Below are 17,749 nucleotides of genomic sequence, written 5' to 3'. Positions count from 1 at the left end.
GTGGCTTGTCATCACAAATCTTTATAAACCTAGGTTGCACCACTCATATTGCATTATCTCATGTTGCAAATATCTCACTCAATCTCACACTGTACCACTCAGATTGTTATCTCTCAGGAGTCTCATGATCTTCTTGACCTGGAGATAGTGAAGAAATGGCTCATAGTAGTAGGTATCTGGTTCATTTTTCTTTCTTTGAAATCCTGTTGGTCATTCAAGTTTGGAGTCAGTAAAGAATGCTCTTGTGCTTCGTTATCAGGATAAAACAAACAGTAAAGTATTTTAAAAATGTTCACATTAGTAATACTCTGTACTTCCTATATTCTTAATTCCTATCATTTTTGTACAGACTTTAACTATAGCTAGTAGTTGAAATAATCCTGAAAAAAAATGCCTTGATCTTAAATTCTTATTAAAAATGCAAGCCGGGAGGTATATCGTGATTCTTGGTGGTGGAATATGTGCACTGGTGAAGGGATGGGTGTTTGAGCATTGTATAACTGAGTCTTTAACCTGAACGCTTTGTAACTTTCCACATGGTGAATTAATAAAAGAATTTTAAAAAAATGCAAGCCATTCTAAAATGAGAATCTTTCATAGAGATATGAAATTTTGAACTGTTAAGAGAGAAAATGAGGGAGGAAATCAATTTAAACATCAGAGCCTTGGTCTGGAGAGATAGTATTGGGGGTGGAGGTAAATAAAACATTTGCCTTAAACACATGACCCATTTTTGATCCTGAACCTTAAACACAGTGACAATTTTTGATCCTGATTGTCCCCTGAGCCCCATCAGGAGTTATCCATGAAGCAGAACCAGGAGTAAGCCTTAAGCACAGCTGGGTGTGACGAGCACAAAGATAAAATTAAAATAAACTTCAATGGCAGATGGTGAGAGACAGAAAAATTTGTTATACTTCTAGATTTTTTTTTACATTTTATTTCTTAGGGACTGTTGACTCTAGTTTGTTTTCACATATTGTATTTTCATGTTTATTGTTTTTACTATTGTATCTTCATGTTTTAGGGTTTGTATATTCTACCAAGATTATCATGAATCAATATAATTCTTTCGATTTTCATTACAGAACAAAACAAAGGAATATAAAATCGTAGGCATGTATACAGATGGCATAAATGTTTTGGGATTGATTATCTTTTGCCTTGTCTTTGGACTTGTCATTGGACAAATGGGAGAAAGGGGACAGATTCTGGTGGATTTCTTCAATGCACTAAGTGATGCAACCATGAAAATCGTTCAGATCATTATGTGGTGAGTAGATACCACTTAATTCCATTCTGCTTTCCCAAATGACTGTATCCTCAAACTTAGAATAAAGAAGCCTGTTTCCTAACTTTTTGACTCTAAAAAAGCAAACACTGGATTCAGAGATATAGTACAGTAGTAGGGCATTTGCCTTGCAAATAGCCAACCAGGGTTTGATTTCTGGTGCTCCATATTGTCCCCAAGGCTTGTCAAAAGTGATCTCTAAGCACAGATCCAGGTAGCTCTGAGCACCTTTGGGTGTGGACCAAAACAAACAAACAAAAGGGAAAACTTAATAGTAACTCACAAAGGATTGATTGATTCCACATATTATTTAAGCTTTAGTTTACTAAAAAAAGTCTAGATATCAGCCATTGTTCTTTCTAGCCCCAACCAGCATTCAGGACAGAGGGAACTATTACAGAACTGATTTGAAGGTGTTCCCATGCATATCAAAACAGTTTCTTTATGTAGACATTATATCTAAAATAGTTACAACAGGGAACTAGAGAGGTAATAGAGGGGATACAGTGCTTTCTTGCTTGTGTCACCCCAGATTCCATGCCCAGTACCACATGTGGTCTCCCAAGAACCACCACAAATTAGTCCTGAGTACAGAGCTGGGTAAAACCCCTGAGAATATAAAGGTGTGGCACAAAAACAAAATAACCACAACTAGTACAAAATAGGGACTAATTCTACCAAGCGAAAGTTGCCATTGAATGACCATCTGAACGACACCACTAAAGTATTTGTCCTTTGATCCAGGATATGCCCAAAAGCCTGCCTTTCTAAAAAGGTCTCTTCCCCATTAATATCTTACTGAGTTGGATCAACATTATTTAATCCAAGCCTTAGACATTGACAGTGACATTAAGGCTCAGTTATTTCAGTCATTTAATTTTGATGGATATCACCCTCATCTTAAAAAATAAAGATCCAACAGTAAGGTCTACCTGAGATTGGGAGAAGTATATGAAGGGAAATGATGCATGTTAAATAATGAGCCAAATGGCAGACATTTAATGAGTGCTTTATGAATAGCTATTCCCACCACTTCTGGTGTGAATACTAACTGAAAAACTACATTATTATGACTAGAAAGAGCCTCCTGGCCATATTTTGAGGGTCAGGCTCACAGAGGTATCAGCTTGCAGGCAATTGTATGTATGCTGGAAGCCATAATTGCATTGTATATCAGTTGAACTTTTTTCTGCCAGTTTTGCCCCATTCAGGCAGCTTGTATGGGGGGTTATAAGGTACACTGAGGTTCTAAAAGCTGGAGCTCACATAGTCCACCAGGAACTTTACTTCCTTATGTCCCCTGTGTCCCCTGAGTACATGCACCAAGCAGGTGCACATACCATGGGTATTCTTCCCCCCTTCCCCCAATCTGAGAATACACCCAGTGATGAAATTATGCCTTTATTGTGCTTACTTCTAGTTACATGCCACTGGGTATCCTGTTTCTAATTGCTGGGAAGATCATAGAAGTCGAAGACTGGGAAATATTCCGCAAGCTGGGCCTTTACATGGCCACCGTCCTGACTGGGTATGTCAGACTCAACAGGAAAAACAGAAACCTATTTGTGCCCTTGAATTGCTGCTGAGAAGCTCTGTTTCAGTTGGTTAAAATTAGTTTCTCGCCCATGTTCAGGGAAAGAAAGGATTCAGAGATGCAAGGGATGGGGGAGTGGAGGGTGCCCTTTACCAGCTGCACTGGAGGTGGATCACACTGTGTTAATTGCCAGATCTTGGCAGAACAGCCTCAGCCAGCCTTTGTCATTGCCATTATTAGTGGTAGTAAAATTATTTTTTACAACAAGAACAAAACCCACTGGTATCTTCTCTTGGTCTTCACTTCCTTAAGCAAACAATACACAATATCCACCCCCCTATACCCTGAGCCTGAAAGAAATTGGACAGGTAGGGCTAAATGAAACTAGGCTTGAGTAATTGGGGGAATGATGGCTGTGGCTTCCAAGTCTGTAGGGCTGATAGCCACAGCTCTGCCCTGCATCTTCACAGTGTCAGAGAGCATGCTAGGAGAATCTTCAGGCTGGTAAGAATTATGTAAAACAGGAAGGCACCAGGAGACAGGATTTTTACATATTATTTTAAAGCTTAGATACTGCCCTTGTGGGAAGATGTTATGGGATGGGTGATAAATGGTGGCCTCAGATATAAAGTCAGGGACAGGATCTGTCACATATACTCAAAATTATAGACCAAGGGAATGAGCAAACATCATCAGTTTGACTCTCACAGATTAGTGCTCCTAAATACTCAACTTGTGCTCCAATCACCTGCTGGAACTCTGCGAAACATTTGATTCTTGATCTGTGTATCAAAAACACACCCCTGTCAATGGAGAAGGATCTGTATTTTCCTTGACCAAGTCACATGATTTCAGTTTTGCACAACTAATCTCTTAACTCTTAACTTGTCGTTTATGTACACAACCTCTGCCAAATCAGTTTTCTTTTCTTAAATTTCCCATTTTGTTTCAGGCTTGAAACAAAAACCAGGTTTTTGAACACTGGAATAAAGAAATAAGGATCAATCCTGAGGCCTGACTGTAGAACAGGAACTTCCTCCTTATGGTGCCTCCTGATTTCTCTTATAGTGTAGACCAGTCAACTGAGTATGAGAGATCATAGAGGTTTGTGTAGGGGCCACTAAAAAAGACAGGGTCAGCTTCACCAAGGAAGGTAAATAAAAGTTTTTTGGATGAGGGAGGAAGTTTTGAAGACTTGTAGAGAGACAGTAAAAATTCAGCAGATGCCAGAGAGAGAGTATAGCGGATAGGGTGTTTGCCTTGCATGCAGCTGACCTGAGTTCAATACTTGGCAACCCACTGACAGTCCCCCAAGCCCACCAGAAGTGATCCTTGAGAAGTTACTACTGGTGAGTGTGCCTCCCTCCACAAAAAAAAAAGAAAATGGAAAATAAGCATTTTAAACATACAAGACTTGACTCCCTGAAGTAACTATTCTGTGGGTTCTGATATTAGTATTCAGCTACTGAATTTGCTATTACGGGTACTTTGTTTTCTGGGCCAGAGCACCACCAGGAGTAATTCCTGAGTGCAGAGCCAGGAGTAACCCTTGAGCATCTCTGGGTATGACCCAAAAAGCCCTCCCCCCAAAAAAATGAAATAAAAGATACTTTGTTTTCTGAGCCTTGGCATCCTCATATGTGGAATGAAGACATACAGCCTATACTACCTCTAATGGACCATTATTAAAAAATTAAATGATATCATGACAACAATAAAAATATAGGTGTTTGAAAGAAGGGCTGTATGTAGAGATGAATAGGTGGTGTCATTGATGAGAATGTTTCTCTCTTGTTTACAGGCTTGCAATACACTCTATTATAATCCTACCACTGATATATTTCATAGTGGTACGAAAGAATCCTTTCCGCTTTGCAATGGGAATGGCCCAGGCTCTTCTGACAGCTCTCATGATCTCGTCCAGGTAAACAAAGGAAGGGTGTCTGAAAGAAGTGTCTGAGCCAATAGATTCAACAGATAGGGTTTCAAGTACTTTGGAGTATTTGTAGTCGCTTTCAATTACAGAGAAGAACATCTGTATTATCTGCCCATGTCCTTGAACATTATTTCTTCACTCCCTTTGAATCTGTCTTACCCTGCTGTATGGCCCACAGCCCAGAAAAGGGTTGTAGGCAAACTGGGAACAGTGGTAAGCTCAGCCCTATTCATCCCTGGATCTGCCAAAAGTGTGAGTGTACACTGGGGATTTTGTTTAGTTTGGGGCACGAGAAGTTTCTCTGGCACTGAGGACCAACACGCATACCCTTTCTTTTTTAAATCACACAGTTCAGCGACACTGCCTGTCACTTTTCGCTGTGCTGAAGAAAAAAATCAAGTGGACAAGAGGATCACAAGATTTGTGTTACCAGTTGGTGCCACGATCAACATGGATGGGACTGCCCTCTATGAAGCAGTGGCCGCTGTGTTTATTGCACAGTTAAACGACATGAGCTTGAGTATTGGGCAGATCATCACTATCAGGTGGGGCATAGAGTCACACTCATTTGCATCTCTGTAACTGGAATTGCCTTCAACCATTGATGATTTTTCAGGTCTGCAAAGCTCCTTTCCAATAACCACAACTCTAAGTAGAGGGATTGTGATATGCAGAACTTCTGCTTTAAGGACTGGCTAGTCAAAGGCATCACTCTGTTTTCAGTTCAGTGCACCCACTAGGACTTTGGCACAAAGGCGGTATCAAGGACTTAAGACTGAGCAAGAATCAACCCTGCCTTTTAAGGGGTTCCCAGTCAATTGGTGATATAGATATTTAAATAAATTCCAAGGAGAGGTATAAGGATTATGAAGAAGTTTGAATTGGCAACACAGAGAGCACAGAAGATGTGTTGGCTCTTCCTTGGAAGGTACAGAAAGGCTTTCCAGAGGAGGGCAAAGTTTAGCTAAAATCTTAGAAGAGGATTAAAGTTTTACTAACAGAAAAAAAAAGCTAAGAATATTTTGGATTTTTTAAAAAGTATATATAGGAGCTTGTGAAGTAACCATGGACTGTCACTGTCACTGTCATCCCATTCCTCATCGATTTGCTCAAGCGGGCACCAGTAACGTCTCCACAGTGAGACTTGTTGTTACTGTTTTTGGCAAATAGAATACACCATGGGTAGCTTGCCAGTCTCTGCCCTGCGGGCAGGATACTCTGGGTAGCTTGCTGTGCTCTTCAAAAGGGATGGAGGAACCAAACCCAGGCTGGCCGCGTGCAAGGCAAATGCCCTACCCCCTATGTCCTACCATGGACTAGATATTAAAAAGAAAATGTTGGTATCATTGGCATAAAAAGCGTTTAATGGAGAATAGAAGATGTGGAGGCAAGGATCTTACAATCGAAGATCTCATGTGGAAGCTCATAGAAGGGTCTTTGAAACCATTTGTATCATGGACAAATTTGCATTTTACAAAAGTAACTTGGCCATGTGGTGACTGAATGGGAGCAGGCACTATTAGCTGGAATTATGGTTCAAAGATTATTGCAGAAGCCTAGGTAGATTATGCAAAGGCTATATCATGGCAGTAGAAATGAAAGAAAGTTAATGAGTTCAAAATGCATCATTTTGATTCAGGGAGAGAGCTCACAGGACTCACGCCTATGACTGATATGTGGAGGCCCTGAGTTCAGTCCTGGATACCGTGTGTTCCCTGAACATGGCTGGCTGTAGCCCCAGTGGCCTCCAAGCCCAGGAGTCACCACTTGAGTGACTCCAGTATAGCACCTCATCATTGGGCCCTCACACAGCCAGTTTGAGTGTTACTGGGAGGGTCCTCTGGGCCCCCTGAGCTCTGCTTGCAGCGCCCAAAGCTGGCCCATCAATTGGATTCAGAGTGAAGGACACAGAACTTCTCAGGTGATCCTCAAGATTAGTGGATATTTTCAGATTGGTGGATGGCACATGCTAGAACAAAGACTGATAGAAAATGGCTTTTAGGTGGGAATAGAAAAAGCTCATCCTTTTCACACATTGAATTTGAAATGTTGTTAAGACATTTAAGTGGAAATATGCAGTGAGAAATGTGAGCTGTACAGCAGGTATAGAAGTCAGGGTTATCAGCTTGAAGGGTGGTGATCAAGCACATGGGTCATATGAGGTGTTATCTGTGGGTCACGTGAGCCTTAGCTTCACCATGATTAACTGTGACCTTGGCCAAGTTACTTGTATTCTATAAGCATCTGTTTTCTCACCTGTAAAATGAGGATAATTATAGTACCCACATTTTATGCAAGTAGTGATAATTAAATGATAGGAAACACATAAAATGCTTATAATGCTGCCTGTATTGTAGGCACTCAGTAAATTTTGGGAATGGATGCCATTAGGTGAGGAGAGTTTGCAGAGAAACAGACTAAGGACTGAGTTCTGAAAAAAAATCCAGTATCACAGGCCAAGAGAGCCAGGATGAATACCCAGTGGGAAAAAGAAGAAACAGAATGGTAGGAAGAGAGCCTAGAGACCAGGCTCTCTCTTCCCAGAGAAGAGAGATTTTTCAAGGATGAAATTAGTGGTCAGTAGAGTCAGATACTGCAGGGAATTCTAGTCAAGTAAAGAGTAAAATTGCTCCGGTAAATGGTAAAAATCTCATTAGTGAATTTTTCCAGAGTTGTTTTTCTGGAATAGCACTGTTCAATATTGGACTATCAAATTGAATAGAACAGACATAGAAGGTTCTGTGATTAGATAAATAGCTCCCATCATTATAGCTTTCATAATTACAGACAGTTTTAGTGGACAGCACTGCTTTGATGTGTTTGGTTGGGATTTGAATAAATATGGAGTCTATAGTTCAGCTTAAAGTAGAATTTTTAGACAAAAATAAGATTCTCTAAGCTATGCCAGGTTAAATCTGTACATTATAGAGTTAATTTACTCCTGTATTCCAACACTTGTCATGGGCATAAATTATAGGGTATATGTTAAATGATAATTTTCTAATACATCGTATTTAAAACCCCTCCATAACCCTGAGTCAAAGTGTTTATTACAGTTTGCGTGAAATGGACTCAAGACAGGTACTAAATAAACCCCATGGTATTTGTGAAGAAGAGGCACTGACTTTGCATGAGCAGAAAAGTGTGGAGGGCTGAAGCACCTGTGTCAAAGGTCCTTCCATCAAGTCTGGTAGTTTGAACAGCAGCAAGTATATAAAATAACACTGGAGAAAGTTGCTGTTCCACCGTCATACCCACCAGTGGTAGTTCCAGTGGTAGTTACTTTTAGATTCCCCAGGATCTTTCCCTTCCTGCCTTAGTCCAGCTGATCCACACCAGCTGATTTCAACTATCTGTCTTGTGATGAATCCCCTCTCTCTGCCTCAATCTTAAGTTTTCTGTATTGTTACAATTGTTTTTCTTGCATGCCAACATTCCTAGTGATGCTCTGTGGATCTGGTGCTGAACTCAAGACCTCTGATGCTTGATATGTCCTCCATCCTCTGAACTTTCTCCCTGACTCCAGATTTTTTTTTTAATTTTTTTAATCTTATTGGGAGAGAAATAAAATTGGGGCCTAGAATAAAAGCAGTCAATTCACAAACTTCTCTTATGAGTCTAATACATGTAACAATCAAACTCATAAACCTCTCTTATGAATCAAATACATATATTCACTGTATCACTGTCATGGTATCACTGTCATCCCATTGCTCATCGATTTGCTCGAGTGGGCACCAGTAACATCTCCATTGTAAGACTTGTTGTTACTATTTTTGGCATATCGAATATGCCACGGGTAGCTTGCCAGGCTCTGCCATATGGGCGAGATACTCTCGGTAGCTTGCCGGGCTCTCCGAGAGGGGCGGAGGAATTGAACCCAGGTTGGCCGCATGCAAGGCAAACGCCCTACCTGCTGTGCTATCGCTCCAGCCCAATATATGTATTATACATACATATAAATATATGACACATGCATATATAATACACATGTAGACATATATGCACAAATATGTATGTATTTTTGAGCCAATGACAGTAGGCTGAGAATAGTCATTTAGTTTTTAAAAATCTGACTCTTGGCTCTACCTATGTTATAGACAATAAAAAATAAATATTTAACTTTATGAATTACAGTTGTGGTTTGTGTAGCTGATGATTAAAAAAGAATTAGGAGCTACTGTTTATGTCTCTTTTTTGTAATCTCCTTAGGCTAGACATCAAAGAAACAGATACCAACTACACAAAACATTCCCTTCTATGATACTATCATATTCTCTTACCAAAGGTTGCACTTGGTTGAAAAAAAAATAAGTTGTTTGTATAGTAGAAGATTATAACAGGCTTCAGGGCCTCAAGAGTTTAAAAAGAAAAGCATTGTAGTGGCAGTTAATAGTCCCTGTTTTGTAGCAGCCTTAGTAACAGCAGTTGTTGTTTTGTGTAGTAGTAAAAGTCGGTCCAGCTGCTGCTGTTGTAGAAGTGGCACAGAAATAACAGCAGCTTTCAAGCACTTACTCTGCAATTGCTAGACTAGGAGCCTGACATATAATAATTCATCTCATCTTCACAGCAACCCTGCAAAGTAGACAAATTCCCACATCTTTCAAGTGAGAAAGTCAGAGAGGATTTTACTGACTGTCAGTAAAGTGACAGTCAGTCCTGGCTGACCCTAAGGTCTATATTCACTCTAATTCACACCCCAGCCACCAGCTCAGAAGGAGAGCTGAATTACATGGCATCCCCCAAATTCCACCTCATCTAGGTAAGAACTTCCTACCAAATATTGTTTTCTTCTGAAAGAAAACCTGCTGACATGAAAATTGAGTATGAGCTGTTCAAGTAGAAGTAATAGGGGTTCCTAACATAACCCCACCTGAAGTCATAAGGAACCTAATGTCATTTGAAGATTTATAATTATGAGTTTCCAATCAAAGCCAGATGAGTAGTTTTTGATAAGTCAAGCCAGTACCCAAGGTCAGTTTACTTTGACTAAACAGTTAACCTTTGAATAGGTTGGCCTTGATGAGTTGAAACTTCCTAGAGCAATCAGCGAGTCTGGGCATAAATCGCTTTTGCAAAGAAAGGCTATGAATGCATTCAGTTTAAAATTTTTCAACAGTATTAAAATAAACTTGATTCTTTTTCAAGCTAGAAATTAAGTCATGATAGATCTAAAATAGTATGCTGGTCTGAATTTTTTATACTTGATTTTATTTGGGAGCTATTACATCTGCTGTGCTCAGGGCTTACTCCTGATGGTTTTTGAGACCATAATGGGTGCTGGGGATCGAACGCTGGTCAGCCACATGTAAGGCACGGGTTACACTCTATGCTCATCACTCCTACCCAACAGGTCTGAAACTTTTAGAGGAATTCTGACAATCCTAGAAATCACAATTTTACCATAAATTGGTGGTCACAATCCCTAAAGTAAATGCAGTTCTCAGAAAGCTCTGGCCTGCATTTGTGCCCTCAAACACTGTAGGCACACCATCGTGAAGCAGTTAAAAGAGCAGTACAGTCAGCTTCTTAAGAGCTTTAGGACATTTTGAGCCTATAGGAATGAGTTTGCTGATACAATCAGGTATTTCTTTCTCTTTGAGGTGGTAGCTTCTACATTCTTTGTACTTGGTATCCTGGAGGCAGTTCAGGCTCAAGATTAAAAACACGATGCCAGAAAGTATAGAGGGTGTTGCCTCAAGTTCATTGAAATTCAGGGACTTTATTGGGCTTTATAAGCACCTGTTTCCCACCCACCCCCAACCAAAACCATAATTGTTTTTGTTGTTATTGTTGAACCAAACCTGACAGTGTTCTGGGCTTTCTCCTGGCTCTGTGCTCAGGGATGACCCCTGGCAGTATTTAAGATGGAAGTAGAGTTAGCCATGTACAAGGCAAGTGTAACTCCCCAGTCCCAACACTATCTGACTCTTTAAAACATATTTCAATAAAAGTGTTGATGAAAACTGAATATTCTAAAGAGAAATCCCCCTACTGACACATGTATCTTCCTGAAGAGGAGTCTTTTTCTTATTATTTTGAAGCAACAGTGTTCTATAAGTGCTGATTTATAAGATTATGAATATTTCAATTTTAGGGTACAGTGTTACTAAACTACACCCAATAGCAAAATATCAATATCCCTCTAACACTGACCATAGGACTTCTTCCCTGCCTCCCTTTCCTCCCCTGCTGGTAACCTCAGTTCTGTTATCAGTAACCTCAGTTCTGTTATCAGTCTACAGGTCAGCTTTATTGGACCCTGGTTTTTCTTTTTCTTTTTTTTTTTTTTTTTTGCTTTTTGGATCACACCCAGCGATGCTCAGGGGTTACTCCTGGCTCTGCACTCAGGAATCATCCCTGGCGGTGCTCGGGGAACCATATGGGATGCTGGGAATCGAACCTGGGTTGGCCGCGTGCAAGGCAAATGCCCTACCTGCTGTGCTATCGCTCCAGCCCCTGGACCCTGTTTTTTCCAGCAGGGATCTTCTTAATAAATCATAGTGATGTTCATTTGCCTGACTCTCCTGGATTCCAGATCTCTCTTTTGTACAAAGTGCATCTAATGGCAAAAAGGAAGAGTCAGGAATAAACACATATAACTTGCACAGGAGCCAAAGCTAGTTCAGTACCATAAATAGCATCTCCCAGAATGATTAGGAGTCTTATGATATGAAGAAAACATATGAAACCTACTTTACTTTGTCTTTACCTGAAATACCCTGGCCCATCACTTCTCACTTGTCATCCCGTTGATCTTCAATTTGCTCAAGAGGGCGCCAGTAATGTCTCCATTCATCCCTGCCGAGTGCTAGTGTAGCCCAATGGTATCTGCTCGCTCCAGGAACAGGAAGAGCCGCAAACTGTTCTTTCAGGGTTTTGACGAAGAAGTCTGACCATCTCATAGGTGGACAGCCACTCAGTCTTTTGATGTTCCATGGAATCCAGTTGGTAACAGCTCCAGTCCAGTGGTCGTCTCTGAATCGCATTATGTGTCCATCCCATCTGATTTTTGACTCCTTGGCAAATGAGACAGCATCCTTGGCCCATGTACCCATTAATCTTCTACATCCTTCAAGGGAACCGAAATTCCTGGCACTTAAGAAACGGTTTGGGGATGAGTCTATAGGAGAAAGAAGAGAACAGATGTATTTGGTACTAGGTGCTTATTTAGGATGGATAAGTGAGTGGATAGGTGGGTAAAGCTGTCCATAAATACCCTGGAGTTGAAACTTGTCTTCTTGAATATCTCACTTGATCCCTTTTTGTAACCATTCATGCTGGTCTTCCCCATTTCCTTTGTCACATTTCCTCCTGAAAGGAAATCATTCTCCCCTCAGTCTTCCCACAGCACTCAAATTATGACAGAGCCTGTGCTCAGCAAATAACTGATTTTGGCTGGCCACTAACCATGGTACTGTCAAATCTAGGGACCTTGAAAGGAGAAATGGGTGTCTAACTTCTTTCTCACTGTTGTATTTAACTGCAGTGTCACAGCCACAACTGCCAGCATTGGAGCTGCCGGCGTGCCCCAGGCTGGCCTGGTGACCATGGTGATTGTGCTGAGTGCTGTGGGCCTGCCTGCTGAGGATGTCACCCTCATCATTGCTGTGGACTGGTTCCTGTGAGTTGGAATAAATGCGCTGCCTTGGCCGGATGGGAAGGTGGTCTCCCAAGCCATGCATACTCTGCAGTCAGTCATCATTCCCTCTGCAGATTGCCTAATGAGCCATCTGTTGCTGCTTCCCCTTATCTCTGATGAGGCCATCTGACAGCATGCTTAAAAATTAACTCCTCATAACTTCCAGCAGTGATTTTAATAAGACACTGTTCTCTCACTAGCTCATTATACCTGTTCAAGGCTAAGAACTGGGTGTGGGATAAGAGATATAAAACAATAAGATGATGAATCCAAACAAGGCTACAGATGTTACAAGCCCAACCATAGTAGCCTATCCCAGCTGTGGGGCAGTGTCTCAGGCTCAGAACTTGGTTCAGAAACAGCCCCTCCTCCCAATACTCACAGGGATGGTGGCACAGAGGCTTACGGCTAAGACTGACTTAGATTTAAATCCCTTTCCAGTGTTTAATTCGCTAATAGATCTTAAGCAGGTTCATTAATCTTGCTAAGTCCCAGTTGCATTATCTGTGAGATGGAAAAGAATCTGTCTGCCTCACTGGATTAGTAGGACTGTGTGAATTAGTGCAGAGACATATCTAAAATAATGCCTTGCAGGCAGTATGTATTCAATAAATAGTTGTGTTGGGGCTGGAACGATAGCACAGCCGGTAGGGCATTTGCCTTGCACGCAGCCCGACCCGGGTTCGATTCTCAGCATCCCATATGGTCCCCTGAGCACCACCAGGGGTTATTCCTGAGTGCATGAGCCAGGAGTAACCTCTGTGCATGCATCACCGGGTGTGACCCAAAAAGCAAAATAAAATGAAATAAAATAAATAGTAGTGTTGTTATGGTTAGAATGAGTAGAACCATTCAGGCCTCAACCAACAGTTTAGTTCTATTCTTTGTCCCTGTCTGCACATGTGTGTGCACATGAGTAAGAAATGCAACACAATATCTAGGTGGGAATATGCCTTTTTGCAGTTCCAAGGTTAATGTTAGAACAAACTGACTCCCAGCTTTATCCTTGAGAGGCCAGAGAGAATTTACAGAGGCAGAGCACTTGCCTTGCACATGGCTGACCTGAATTCAATCCTTGGCACCACTTACGGTCCCCTGAGCACTACTGGGTACAGCCCAAATCCAAAACATGAAATGAACCAACTCTATCCTTGATACACATTTTGTGTATTAGTGTTCCAACCTATAGGTAAAGTTCTTCCCACTGGCCATCAGGTGTAAGGTTTTATATATATATATATATATATATATATATGTATATATATATATATATATATATATATATACTGAACCTTCTCTTAGGACCAGCATGGGCTAACTGAAATAGAAACTGAAATAGAAAATGATTGAATTTATGTGGTTTGATGATAGGCATTGTCCCAGAAGGCTGAAGCCTCTGTACCCGAGAAACTGCTATTTGGGGTCCACTTCAAAGATGCTGGCTTTACAAGACCCAGTTGGGGGGTGGGGGTCCTTTCTTGCAAAGATAAACTTCATTGAGGCTTTCATTTTTCTTTCTAGTGGTGATAATGGATTGGTACTTCTTTCCTTTCCAAGACTCTTTTTAAAACCACTCACTCAAGATACCTAGAGACATAAAAAGGTTGAGTCTGATTCATTGCATAGATTAACTGGTATATACCATATCTACTTCAATCCATTGCCTTATTAAATAACTAAAGGAAAAATCCAGAATGGACATGTGAAAGCATTTAGTCCTTTTTTGTCTGTGATTATAGTTTTTAATCAGCATATTCATGTACTCAGTTTCCTACCAGCAATGCTCTAGGATCAAAAAGCATACACTTAAACACTTGTCTCCAGTATTCCTTCTCTATACATTTTCCTACTACCAGCTTCTGCTCCAGCTCTCTGGAAGTTAAGACTGAGGATACCATTCCGAGGCTGGCTTGTTTTTTGACTGTGCTCTACAGCATGCCTGCTGGCTTACTCACAGAATGTCCTAGTGTGGTAAAGAGCCACAGAAATACACACGCACACACAAACACACACACACACACGAACACTTGGATGTGAGTTTACACAGGTCCATACACATTTACATTTGGCCCACACACACTCACAAAACACCCAAGTTCATGTTGGCTAAAAAAAAGTCCAGGAAAACTCACAAGACAGGTTTAGTGCAGGAAGGCTGACTAAATTCAGACTCTTTTTCAGCTCCACCAGAATGTCTATTTCCTCTCCTTGGGAAGAGAAGGAATAATTAAGGCATCCGGAACTGAATTTAAGGGAATCATTGTGATTTATGGGGAATACAAACCCAGGGGTGCCTGAATATTCTCTCTGTACTATTACAAACCACTTACTAGCGTGGGCCTGTAAGGAAAGGAACTTCTGGTTGGCCAGCCTGATCAGGACAGTACTTCTTGCTGTTTTGTTTAATTCGTAACCCCATACTTAAATTCCTTGCTGTTACAACATTAAGAGAATATGCAGTCTGGGCCTTCTGTCCTACTCTTCCTCTCTCTTCCACAGGGACCGGTTCCGGACACTGGTGAATGTCCTTGGTGATGCATTTGGGACAGGAATTGTGGAGAAGCTCTCTCAGAAAGAGCTGGAGCAGATGGACGTTTCTTCTGAAGTCAACATCGTAAATCCCTTTGCCCTGGAATCCACAATGCTCGATAATGAAGACTCAGACACCAAAAAGTCCTATGTCAATGGTGGCTTTGCTGTCGACAAGTCTGACACCATCTCATTCACCCAGACCTCACAGTTCTAGAGCCCCGGGCTTGCTTATGATGACTGGGATTGATGAAGGACATCCCCATGAGTCAACTCTTAAAAAACACAAACTATAATTAAGGAAAAGAAAAACACGATTGGGCAATTGTACATTTGATTTGATACACAGACCTCGATTATTTTCTATATTTGGATTCACAACTTTTGCTCTTGGGTTCTGGGATTTGGGGGTGGGGTAAGATGATTTTGAAACTGATTTTTTAAAAAGCTATATTATCTGGAATTATAAAATTCTAATTTTGGAAGTATATAAAGTATAGTTGTTGGAATTAGGTAATGGATATAGAAAAGAAATTGCTTTATCAATGTGTTTTGGGGTTTTTAAAAAATATTCTGTCACTGACTACAAATTTTTACTCAAACTTTCTATTGGCATGATTTCTTTTGACCTTTTCATTTTTATAGATTACAATGCCTATAAACTACCCCCTGCCCCCAGTAAACGTGCCAAATTGTCCATTTTGAACTCATCTCCAGCTAATTTCAAAGAAACCACTTTGAAAGAAAATAGACCAGCACAGTTCTGCAATAAGTTGTTTTAAGATAGGGGTGGGACTTATAGGTGAAGAAAAGGGGTCCTTTTTTCAATGTACTGTATTGTGATGCTGAAAACACTTAACCCAGTGTTCAGTATAGAGCTAGATATATATGTATATATTTATTATTTTCATATAATCTTTTAGACAGAGATCAGAATTGACTGTCAATGTGAAATAAAGAGCTCTCCTTCTACTTGAACAACAATTATGATTCCAATTCGTATCTGCTTCAGGGCTCATCAGGACTCCTCTCTCAGGAGCAACAGAGGAATAAATTCTATGGTTTGATCATTTCACGTGTGTGTCAGCCCCAAAGCTGAGATGTTGTATGGTGATCCTTTGAAGTGGCACTTGCCATTCAGTTACAACTTCCAGATTCTACTGCTGGAAAGGAATCCTTATCAGCTCTGTACGATTACATATAAAGCTATTACTCACGTGAGGCTACAAGCTTTTCTTATCCAGTTAAAGGTTATTTTCTTCCAAGGTCAATTACACCACCTTAAAAATGGTAGTAATGGGGCCAGAGAGATGGTACAGTGGTTAGGGCATTTGCCTTGCCTGCAGCTGACCCAGGTTCAATTCCTAGCGTCCCAGATGGTTCCCTGAGCCTGCCAGGAATGATCTGTAGTAAACTCTGAGCTCAGACAGCTGGGTGCGCCCTCCTCCACCCACCCCTTGCAAAATGGCAGTATTTTGTTCATCCAAACACAAATAAGTGGCAAGCTACCAACCAGGTTGTACTTTTATAGGAATTCAGTGGGTCAAACAAGCCACATTGACCAGAAAAGCATGATCCCTTCCCTGGATACTTGCAGAGTAGATTCCTGATAAGACATCGGTGTCCATGCTTCAGGAAATTCTTCAAATATATGAGACTTGTCTTCTTCTCCTCCATGAAGGTTGGTCTAACTAGTTGTCAAGTCATCTTGATCCTGGTCATTAAAATTCATTGCTTGTCATTTTGCTAATTTATGAGAATAATTTATTAAAGTCTGTGCTTTGGCTCCTTACTTGTAAATAATCCTTAACCTGTATTTACACTGAGATGCAAAATAGTCATGTTTTAGCAGTATTGATTAGCCAATTTAAGCCTGTGCTTTTTATATTTAGGAAACAACTGTGCCAAAGATTAGGGGAAAGGAAATAAATGCTCAATGTTGGCCACGTATACCTGAACTATACAAGATAATGATATGGAATTGTCATGTAAGCACCATAAATATGGATCAGTGACTTAATGTGAGTTCCAAAATGCAAATATTGGTGGCTATAGGAAGCAAATGTCAATTGAAGTCTGAATGCAGCTGGATCAATCATTTACTTGGGCTGAATGATTCTATTCCCTTGGCAGGTTGCTCTAATTAGAGGCACTTAAATTGGCAGAACTGTTCATGAACTTCGGGTCAGCCTGCAGTTTTGAAGTCAGTTTTTAACCAGCCTCTTAACACTGTGCTGTTAACTCATAAAAGAGAACAATGTTCCATATCTGTCTCAATAAACACTTCCATCATTTCTTTCTTCCCTGCTTTTTTCTTCCTTTAATCTATTCTTTTGCCTCCTTAGTCAGATGGATGTGGGAAGGTGGATACTGGTCAGTTAATTTCATATTACATACATACTACTTTTTTTCAAAACTGCTTATACCCAAGAATAAAAAGGAATAACTTGAGGAAAAGGAATGATTCTTCATGCTCATCAGTGGGCATTACATGACTGAAATACATTGAGTTTATGAACTGTACTTTCTAAGATAAAAGGTGGATTTTGCTAAAAATTAATGGAAATAGGCTTTTCTCACTGGGACAGTAACTTGATTTCATTAAAGGACTGAGTTTTCCATCTGGTGTGACTCCAGTGGCGCAATCAGTTAATACATGGCACTTATAAGACTGATCCTTCTAAAATATCACTGCAAACCATAATTCCTTTATTTAAAGATTTATTCATATATTTACTTTTGCAGTGCCAAGTTCAAACCCAGGCGACACAGATGCAAAGCCAATGAGATACCACTGATCTATATCATCAGCCCCTC

General features: G+C 40.5%; 1 protein-coding gene across 1 annotated transcript in view; it reads left to right on the top strand.

Annotated features, from left to right (window-relative positions):
* Positions 1-17,233, top strand: part of SLC1A1 (solute carrier family 1 member 1) — an 86,471-nt gene extending 69,238 nt beyond the window's left edge. Inside the window, exons 7-12 of the mRNA XM_004600134.2 lie at positions 1,089-1,273; positions 2,712-2,819; positions 4,627-4,749; positions 5,112-5,306; positions 12,251-12,385; positions 14,903-17,233. Of these exons, the coding sequence (XP_004600191.1) occupies positions 1,089-1,273; positions 2,712-2,819; positions 4,627-4,749; positions 5,112-5,306; positions 12,251-12,385; positions 14,903-15,149 (993 nt within the window). The 3' untranslated portion in view covers positions 15,150-17,233. The remainder of the gene's footprint in view (positions 1-1,088; positions 1,274-2,711; positions 2,820-4,626; positions 4,750-5,111; positions 5,307-12,250; positions 12,386-14,902) is intronic.
* The last annotated feature ends 516 nt before the right edge of the window (positions 17,234-17,749 follow it).

This window comes from Sorex araneus, chromosome 1 (assembly GCF_027595985.1).
Source record: "Sorex araneus isolate mSorAra2 chromosome 1, mSorAra2.pri, whole genome shotgun sequence".
Taxonomy (NCBI): Eukaryota; Metazoa; Chordata; class Mammalia; order Eulipotyphla; family Soricidae; genus Sorex; species Sorex araneus.
Note: the sequence above shows the minus strand (reverse complement) of the source record. Positions and strands in the feature narration are given on the sequence as shown.